The sequence below is a fragment of the Barbus barbus genome (genome assembly GCF_936440315.1).
Source record: "Barbus barbus genome assembly, chromosome: 49".
NCBI lineage: Eukaryota > Metazoa > Chordata > Actinopteri > Cypriniformes > Cyprinidae > Barbus > Barbus barbus.
Window position 1 is genome coordinate 2,926,861 of NC_136727.1, and position 10,593 is coordinate 2,937,453.

At 39.4% G+C, this 10,593-nt stretch overlaps 1 protein-coding gene across 1 annotated transcript; it reads right to left on the reverse strand.

Annotated features, from left to right (window-relative positions):
- Positions 1-895: 895 nt before the first annotated feature.
- On the reverse strand, positions 896-7,629 carry LOC306867685 (retinal homeobox protein Rx1-like). Its single transcript, XM_079413507.1, has 4 exons — positions 7,414-7,629; positions 5,954-6,331; positions 3,270-3,520; positions 896-2,789 (listed from the first exon to the last, which is right to left on the reverse strand). Exons 2-4 carry the CDS (start codon positions 6,246-6,248, stop codon positions 2,352-2,354), a joined length of 984 nt encoding a protein of 327 aa, XP_079269633.1. The 5' UTR covers positions 6,249-6,331; positions 7,414-7,629; the 3' UTR covers positions 896-2,351.
- Positions 7,630-10,593: the final 2,964 nt, after the last annotated feature.

The following is a 10,593-nucleotide window of genomic DNA, read 5'->3' on the forward strand; positions in this document are numbered from 1 at the left end:
ATTGCTATGGATTAGCAAATGTGTTTGGAGTGATTGCAGTTGCTAAGCGGTTGCTAGGGTGTGGTGGGTGGTTGCTTGCCATCTTCTCCTTGGCTTCTGTCCCTGCTTAAAGGTATGACTCACCCAAAAATGAACATTGTGTAATTTACTCGCCCTCATGTCGTTCCTAAAACCTGTATAAGCTTAGTTTTTCTTATGTTGAAAACAAAAGAAGATATTTTGAAGAACCAAACAGTTGTTGGTCTCCATGAATTTCTTAGTAGGGAAAGAAATATTATGCAAGTCAATTGGGACCATCAACTGTTTGATTACCAGCATTCTTCATAATATTTTCTTATGTTCAACATAAGAAAGAAACTCTTACAGCTTTGGAATGACATGAGGGTGAGTAAATGATTACAACATTTTCCTTTTTGGGTGAACGATCCCTTTAAGGTCTATGGAATTTTTTGTCTGTTTATTTCACCCCTAAATGTAAAATCTGGACCAAAGCTAGTCCACACCTTCTGAACTTTGGTCAGTTTCATCATATGAAACTATACAACACGAAAAAAAACCATGTTCACACCCTTTGCTCTTTTCCCAGCACATGTTTTTTTTGGGGCCCCAGATGGCCCCCGTAGTGTCCCATCTGTCCAAGAGCATTGCTCACACATCATGAATACAGCCGAGCACCAGGCACTCTGAACATGTGCCTGAACAGCAGTGTCAGGAGGCAATTAGGGAACAGCGGATCCTGGGGCCAATGCCCCCTCCCGGGCCAGGCTGATTGACTGGAACCTCATCTTCCTAACAGGCTGGCTCGGCGCCACCGGTCAGGAGAAACAGAGACAGGAGGGGCTATGAAATAGACAGTCTTTTTCTATAAAGAGACATAGACGTCCAAACAACAAGTCAACAGAAAATCTCTGAGAAACTAGATTGGTTTATTATTAAGAATGTTTGTGGACATTCATTGCTCTGCTTGATTCAAAGGTAATTGTGAAAAAATCTAGGACACATTACAAATATAGGAACCACATTCATATTCTTGGACAAAAATAACAGCATACACTCATATTAATTACCCATGATTGTCATATTGCTGTCTAACTTTGGCTTTTCAATTTTTCAAACTGTGCAAGTCATCTAAACGTCATCGATTCAGTTTGTAAACTAATGTTTGGCCCAAAGGACCCCAGACCTGTGGAAAGCAACATTGAACAAAAAACAACTGACTTGTACAGTTTAATCAACCGTATATATTCATAACATCTAAACTCGGCATCCTTGACATCCTTAAACAGCTAAAACATTATTAGTAAGCATAGTTTGTTCAAATGAATAATATAATAATCCTGAAAGTTAATACCTTTCCTGATAGGAATCAATATCTAGCTGTCCAGAACTTTATTAGTCAAACACAACTACACATGATTTATTGCTACAAAAACTCTGGCAACATGAACTGAGTGAGTTTCCTTTCGAAAATAAGAAGTGAATCCCACTTGCGTGTTTGTGGGACATGACATTGGTCCTTTGAAGCTAGGTCTGTTTTGAAGGTTTATTATTCTCAGAGTCATCATAAAATTACACTTAAAGCACAGTGATGGTGTTTTATCTAAAAATAAAAAAACTTCTGATTTTGATTGGTGTCTTAAAGTGACAGTCTCTGACAGTCTTTCCCTCTAAAGAAGCTGAAACAAAAAGATCGGACTTGCATCAACTGGCCCAAACAAAGAGGGAGTCACGATGGGGTGATGGCAGATAGTTTCCCCTTCTGCTCTTCTGCCAATAAGCATTTTCCTCTAATGAACACTGAGGCATACAAACTTCTCCCCCAAAACCAATAATTTCTTTCCCTTGGCCTTGCCTTTGTGATCAAAACGAAGGGTTTTGATGAAATCAGCTGCCTGTGTATGAGGTCCTTTCTAACTACTGACCATATTTATCTTCTGTTTCAACCCAAAACATCTGGACCGGTCCTTCAAGAGATGGTGTGAATTTGCGGACAGAGGTCATGTGATGCAAAACACGCCCTCATATTCACATTTCAGTAACTCTGGTTTTAGAATCCATTCCAAAACCAATTAAACCTGTTAGGACAGTGAAAGACATAAAACATGCCAATGTGTGCTTTACAAATACATATATGGAACATGCTAAACAACTTTTTCTTCATTCAGACTCAGCGGTTGTTATATCCAGTTGCAAAAAATAAATAAAATGGCACACAACTCATTTAGCGACAAAATTTTGCTGCCCCAACGTTTTCTGACCTGGAGAAGAGACAAGAAACATGGTTCTTGAGTAGCCTTCAGTACCAATTAGTAACCAAGAAAAATGAAGGCCTGCAGTCCAAGAGAGATGTCTTAGCACATGGGTTGCCAGGTTTTGTCCATGTACTGGATGTGCTCCTTAGCTTTCATCCTCAGAGCAGCAATGCTTGAACTGCGCTGATTTACATCCTCCAGAGGGTATTTGTCGGTGAAGGGAGGAGGGCACTGGTATGGAGGTGGCGCCATGCTTTGGGCCATGTTTTGGGATGGACTAAGGAAACCGTGACTGGAATAGCCCGCTTGCAGTCCTTGTGTAGGACCCATGAACCCTGGGATGCTGTGCACTGGAGTGGCACTAGATAGAGGGGAGTGCAGCCAAGGGTCAAGGGGCAGCGTGTTGTTCATGGGCCCCACAGAGGGGTGCATTGGCGGCCGGTTGAAGGAGAGCATGGGGGAGTCATGGAGCTTCATAGTGCTGGCATCTATTTTCTCCTGTCGCCTCCATTTGGCTCTGCGATTCTGGAACCAAACCTGGGCAAACGCATACACCTCAAATAATCAATCTGTTATGGCAACCCTATGCTTGTAAAACGGTGTTTCACAAAAAGCATCTGTGCAATAAGACTATTTGTTTGCCAAACTTACTGGGAAACGACCAAAGTTGGATTTGTCATGGATCATGTTTAGAAACCCTACTGAAAAGAACAGCTGAGGTGTTACTTGGTCTTTTCGCTGAAACTGCTTGAACAAGGTGGTCTTGCAAAATAAGCTGGTTCTTTTTTAAAGTGGTCAACTAATGTGGACTTGCTGGTTAAGAAGTTTAAGCAAGCTGGTTTCAGCAAGTCTGTGGTTGAGCAGCCAGGTGAGGAGAAACCAAAACTCCAGCATCTCACGGTAGGAACCAGCATACCAGATCGAAAGCACAATGTACACTGGAGACTGGTTTTATCAACACGGTATGATCTCCTCTGAAAATTATACTTTTAATTTCACAAAGAGATTGAAACACACCTGCACTCGAACTTCAGGAAGGTTGACTTTCATGGCCAGCTCCTCTCGGCTGTAAACGTCAGGGTAGTGGGACTTCTCAAAGGCTCGCTCAAGCTCATGGAGCTGGTAGGTAGTGAAGGTGGTGCGGTTGCGGCGGTGCTTTTTCCTGGGCTGCTCCCCATCGGCCGAGTCCGGAGACTTGCTGTCACTCTCGATGGACTTCCGCAGGTCGCTCAAGTCCCCGTCGCACTTGTTGGAGAATATGTCAGCGTCTAAAGCCACAGGTGACAGAAGAACAAAAGACATGACATGAGAGTCCACTTTAGACAGACTTTTACATGATGTTTCAACAGAATTGTGTTATGAATATATTGTAAGATTGCAATCCCACTGGAACAACCTGGGATTAAGAGCCATATCCAAGGGCACAAAATTCTTTTGAGATTGAACAAGCAACGTCCTGATTCTTGTCCACTAGCACCACACAACCTACCGTTTTACACTGCAGTAAAATTAAGCAGTGACAAGATGACTAATATGATCTCTGCTATTTACAGATGGTGACTACATGTAAATTCATTATTGATCTGGTATTTCCAAAATACCATTCTAATCCCATAATGCTCCTGGTCAAAAGCTCTTGTAATACACAGGCTTGGACTAGAGAAGTTTTACTGTCACTGGTGGTAGGCATGGCTTTCACTGAGGGATTCCCATCGTGTAATCCAAGCAAAAACAGATGTAGCCTGTTAATTCCCCTGATGGTTTCCCTGTAGACCAGACCATAATCTACCTAAGAGCTTCATTTGTTTCTACCCCATGTCCTCAACATAAGGTTATGTTTCCAGGAGAAGCTTTACCTTAGTGAACTGGAAAGGACCACTGGCAATTGGCAAGATAATTCAGTTAATTCCAGTAAAATACTGGTCATCAGGGCAAGTGGATTTGTGTACTGCACTCATAAGATGTAGCTGACTCTTCAAGTTAGTGCTGTCCAACTGTAAACGAGCTCAGAACACATGCTGACTAAACAAGTGAACATTAACAACAATAGCTGCAAAGTTGTTATGTACATGCAAGACAAATAGCTGTTAACATTAAATTGGTGATAGTATCATGAAGCTAGCAAGTCCTGAATAGATCCCTAAAATGGTATCTACAGACCTTTTCAGTGCTGAAAATCTGAAAAAAGACTTGTGTTACACATTGAAAATACTTCACTTTTATCTTTTTTCATTAGTTATTCTGTTAGTAACTCAGATGCTGCAGGTTCAATCCCAGATAAGATCAACCAATGAACTGGACTTGAAGTGAACCCTTATCATTACTGTGTCCTTGAGGACACTTAAATGCAGATTTAAGCTTCCTGGGGTGACTGTCCTTGCAATCAGCACATGGTAAATTCATGCTTTGGGAAAAGTGCATGCTAATGAACACAGACTTTCTGACTACCTGAATACACTTATTCATAATGGAAATAAAAGACAATCTCAATGTAGGTTAACTAGAATGGATAACACTCCTACATGAAAACAAAGTATGAAAACAACTCAGAAGTACAAGGTTTAATTATCAGGCAGGAACAAGCGTTCTGGATTAGCGGAGCTAGCATCATTAACAGGCAATAGACTGAACTCACACAATGGTAGGGGGTCAATCCTGGTTCAAGGATCAGCACACCGCCTGTCAGATTCAAGACAGTCCAATAAAAACGCTCAGACTTGCTGGCAACTCACGTCAAATGAGGACAATCGATCTCAAAGGCTCAAACCGTTCAAAAGGATCTTGTCCCTTTTGAGCCACGATAACAGACGAGTCAACTCTGGGTCATGCAAGAGATTCTCGCATCACAGGACTAAGATGCATGATGGATTATGAGCCCAATGAAAAAAAAACTGTCGCAGGATGGAAAAATGATTATGTCAGCATGCACAGTTGTGCAATCTTGTTTAAGATAGGAGAAGATTATAGGAATTCCACAAGGGGATGAAAACCAGGGATGAGCCCCATTGCCAAATTATTTTCAGGCCTTGTAAAGACTTGAAAATGTGATCGCTCTGTCGTATTTAAACTCGACTGAGCCTGGCATATTACTACTGCCAAAAAACACACCATAAAAGCAAGATCTCTTCATAATCGCAAGAGTTTCTCAAGTTTAAATGCTTGACAAATGGATGTCCCAATTCTCGTCAACCAAAGTCTGAGGTGTCAACTATTTCTCAAGATTCTTCCAAGACCAAATTATCTTAGCTATTATCTTAATGCATGTCAAACAATATTCTAATTAGGGATTTTAGATGAAACATCTGAGGCAACTTTGAAGTGTACAACACTACGACAGAACAACTAAGCAAAACAATCATTCTCTAGGAGCATCCATCTTTCTACAATGCATAGTGTTAATGGAAACTATGGATGACATAGAAACAGAATCCATCTAGGTAACTGTGCTGTTGGTTTTGCAAGTTACGTAAAAGAAGCGTCAGATTTTCGATTAGGTCTCTTAAGGTGATGCTTGATGCTAATGCCCTGGCGAGCTGCCAGTCACCTTAAAATCAACAGGAGGGCTCAGCATAAGAACTTGGTCTGTGTCAGTTTCTGGGTTTTAGTTTTTAACAGTGTGTCTCAATGTACTAACCTTCACAGGAGGCTAGTTAGGGAGTAATTGCAAGAAACACTTGATATTTGACCTATAAAGAACTCACCGTGAAATGCAGGTTGCTCAGAGTCATCCCTGAGGGGTGGCAGTTGCCCGTAGGGTTGTACCCGCTGGTCCTTCTTCCCTGGATCTCCAAGGCTTTCACCTCCAACTTTGTGTGATGCCGCATTGCTGCAAGGGTTGAGCAAAGGATCCTGGTCCTTGTTGAAGCCCAGGATGACATCTATGCTGTGGACACGGGCACCCACCGCCGTGCCCCCTGCTTTGATCATCTCATGGAAGTTACTGGGCGAAAGACATCTGTCATCCACCATGTTCATGGTGTCCAGTGACAAATGCATTCGAATGCTGGGATGAGGCCGTCTAACTAATGAAACCACTTGATCTTGATCTGATGGAAGAATCCAAAACGGACTGGTTTTACCTAGTTGGAGATATCAAAAAGAGACTGAAATCAACAAGTGTACTAAATAATGCATTAAAAGCCAATTTCTTCAGTAATATTTCTTTATAAGTGGGTTAATAAGTTCCAATTTATGACTATTTATAGAATAAATTAGCTAATGTCCAGGTATTAATGGTTTGGCTAAGCAAGTTCAAATAAGCTCTTCTATTTTTCTTTATTTTTACAGATAATGTAAAATTGTAATAATAAAATAAAAATAAATAATAATATAAATATAAAAAGTTTATAAATGTATATGTAATTAATACATATCCAAGCATATAACAACATACAATATAGTCTTTTTAATACAATAAATGGTTGACACCCCCAAAAAGAGTCTAAAATCAACAGGTGTGCAAAATAATGCATTTCAGATCAATTTCTTCATAAACAGTACTTTATGAGTGTCTTAATGAGGTCTCATGTCTATTAATATTCATAGTTTAGTAGGCTAAACAAGTTCAAATAAACTCTATTGCTCTCATTTCGTTCTACTTTACTTATATAATGTAAAAAAAAAAGACTAATCTATTTGTAATGAATAAATATCACACCACACAATATAATATCTGCATTCACAGAAAATCAGATGATCTAGGCATATGAAAAAGACATTTATATGAACATTAAAATAACATTCATATTTATAATTACTGATAATCGGACAACTGCAAAATTAATTGTTATTCTATAAATCCAGATTCAAATACTAGAAATACAAATACCAGATTCAAATAATATCTAAACCTCCAAAATGTAGTTTATATAAACATTTGTTAAATATTAAAATAAATATATGTATTATCAAAATTATATATTTATGTAAATTGATATAAATGCATTATATAAATTAGAATTATTTATTAAAAGTATACATATTACAAATACATGAACGTATATAATAGTATATTTTAATATGTAATATCTGTGAATCATGTATATTATCAAATCCCAAGAACGTCAAATAATTCTAATAAAAATATCTAAAAATATTTTTTTTTCTTTGAATGTGTTTTTGAAGTTTCCCCAGGACAGAGTGACCGCAGTATGGGACGTACCTCTGACACGAGATGCTCCGTGCGCTTTCTGTCTCCTGACTGACCCGCATCCACCTGTTTCTCCCTGCAATGGGTCACATGCGGGTGATGAGCACGCCTCCGTCTTCTACTGTATGCCCCGACCGACCTCGACCGCTCTCACTTTAAACATGAAAACATACACGAATGCACAGACGTTCTCCAGTGGATTCCGCTGGACAGAGAGCTGTTGTGTGTGTGTGTCTCTTCAGAAGGGAAATAATAGCAAGGGATTACAGGAGCTCATTAATTGGGACTCTTCCCCCTTAAGAATGATTGACAGACGGTTTCTGCTCAAGTAATTGCTCTAAATGGAGCTTGAATTCACCCCACAGGAGGAGGGCGACACTAATGAAGCTGTTTCTCCTTCCTCTTACAAAATTCAATTGTTTTAGAGACAAAAGGATGAACTGAAAGTTTTCACTGGTGCCTGTACTATTAATACTAAAAGATCTTTCACCGGAAAGCTGACATAAATGTGTCAAAAAAATATATATTATATTATTATTTTATTTTTATATTATATATAATTTTTTATTCATTTAACTTTTTTATATGCTAAAGATATGTGTAAATAATGTGATCAAATATTAACAATTTAAATTTTTATAAAATGTGAAAAAAATACATTTAAATATGTATATTAACAGAGCTAAACTGATGACGTGGAGCATGTGTTGGCGTGAACTGCATGCTTCACAGAAGGTATTATAGTAAATACTCAATCGTATCACCTGCAGCATAATTAGCGGAGTAATTAAAGCAAACGACGTTAAGTCTCGTGAGCCAGAGTCAATCATCAAAGGACAAGGTTGAAGATAGAAAATACCTGGAAAGCTTGGAGTTTCATTCTACAGCTGCATCTCACGTGCAGGCGATCCCTGTTGGCTCCTGAGGCATTTAAGGATAATGGGAGTTCCTAGAAAGGAATGGGAATCTATCCATCTATACATTCTCCAATCCTCCTACTTAGCAGCATCTGTCTTCCCATATAGTTGGAGCCAATGTGTCCAATCAAACATGGACATGCTGAGAACATGCCACTTGTCCAACCTTGACTAACTTCTCCAAACCAACACCAAATTGCATTAAAATACTCTAAAGTTTGATTGGGCTAATATGCAAATATGTCGGAATTCAATTTTGTACAGTAAATAATTGTGGTTGGGAATGTCAAATCTTGGTCCAACCTGCTGGGAACCACCATTGGTCCAACCAGTTGGGAACCAACGACTAGACTGTTGATCCAACCAACTGAGAACCACCAACTAGACTATTGGTCCAACCAGTTGAGAACCAGTGACTAGACTAGTGGTCCAACCAGTTGGGAATCAATGAGTAGACTGTTGATCAAACCAACTGAGAAACACCAACTAGACTACTGATCCAACCAGTTGAGAACCAGTGACTAGACTAGTGGTCCAACCAGTTGAGAACCAGTGACTAGACTAGTGGTCCAACCAGTTGGGAACCAACGAGTAGACTGTTGATCCAACCAACTGAGAACCACCAACTAGACTATTGGTCCAACCAGTTGAGAACCAGTGACTAGACTAGTGGTCCAACCAGTTGAGAACCAGTGACTAGACTAGTGGTCCAACCAGTTGGGAACCACCATTGGTCCAACCAGTTGGGAACCAACGAGTAGACTGTTGATCCAACCAACTGAGAACCACCAACTAGACTACTGGTCCAACCAGTTGAGAACCACGACTAGATTATTGGTCTTGATCATCTTGGGAGATAGGTCACTTCTTTTCAACAATTTGAGTTCTTGTTTTGATTTTTGATGGGATTGGACGAGAGACAGTGCAATTATTCCATCACGCTGATGTATTTCCTGAAGCTCTGCGCTTGTTTCCTCATTACACTAATTGAGTACAAATTGGCTCAGAAGGTGCAGCGCAGCTATCAAGAGGATCAGGTTTATCAGATGACAACGTAAAGCCCTCTGATCCTATTAGACGCAAAGCAGCTAACGCGGAGGAGCTGTGTCAGCTCACCGGGGGGAAGCAAGGAGAAAGACAAGAGGCAGAAAGTTGGCTATTGTACACAACGTTTTGTAAACGGAAAGCATTTTATACAATTCATCTTATCACCATGATAACTAGCTCCGCTCTTTAAATGCATAAGTACAGATAATAAAAGAATAATATACAAATAGGCAATGCACTAAATAGCAAAAACACAATATATAGACAATTATGTGTGTACAGGTCTGATATGTGCTAATTTGAAATGAAAAAATAAGTATGTGAGGTGAATAAATAAAGTATAATAGAGTTGTGTGTTCCACGTTTATTGTCAAGTGTTCATGAGATGGATTGCCTGAGGGAAGAAACTGTTCCTGTGTCTGGTCGTTCTGGTGCTCAGAGCTCTGTAGCGTCGACCAGACGGTAACAGTTCAAAGAGGGAGTGTGCTGGATGTGAGGGGTCCAGAGTGATTTTACCAGCCCTTTTGCTCAGTCTGGATGAGTACAGTTCTTGGAGACTGGGGAGGGTTGTACCAATGATTCGCTCAGCAGTCCAGACTACCCTCTGTAGTCTTCTGTGGTCAGATTTGGTAGATGACTGGTAATAACTATAACAATAACTATATAGAAAATCGTTCTAAATTTAGTAGAGTCTAGACCACAAACATAATCGTCTACAACAATGTCGTTGGAATCAGTTTCAATTTTATTTTTTCAGCTGATGAATCATAAAAACATTGACAGTCAATCAGAATCCATTATGCTTTAATGAGCTCAAGCATTTAAAGCGCCAGACAACATAACTGAAGTGTCCAAATGTAATAAACAGGGTGTTATGGGGCATTAGTTATCTTTATTGTTATCATTCTTAGTGTGGCCCAATGTATCTTGTTTATATATTGCTAATAGCTTTTGCTTTAAATCTCAGTCATTAACATGACTTGCGTCTTGCCATTGCTAATTTGTAAGATGGGACTTCATCTATATTTTATGCAACAACTAATTTCTGTGCCCAAGCAAACAAAATAACTTTTTGAAATTTGAAATGCACTATGAACAATTTTTCCAACTTTTATGAGCACATTAGCATATAATTACTGGCCTCAAAGCTAACGGAAATGGACTAATCCACAAAAATCTAATTCTGATTTAAAGGGGTCCTAAAATAGTGGGTTAGAAGTCTTCACAG

Coding starts and splice junctions, on each gene's coding strand:
- LOC306867685 (XM_079413507.1), bottom strand. CDS start 6,248: ATGCATTTGTCACTGGACACCATGAACATGGTGGATGACAGATGTCTT. Junction 3,521..5,953: donor TGAGCAACCTGCATTTCACG/GTGAGTTCTTTA, acceptor CTGTGGCTTTAG/ACGCTGACATATTCTCCAAC. Junction 2,790..3,269: donor TTCCTGAAGTTCGAGTGCAG/GTGTGTTTCAAT, acceptor GCGTTTGCCCAG/GTTTGGTTCCAGAATCGCAG.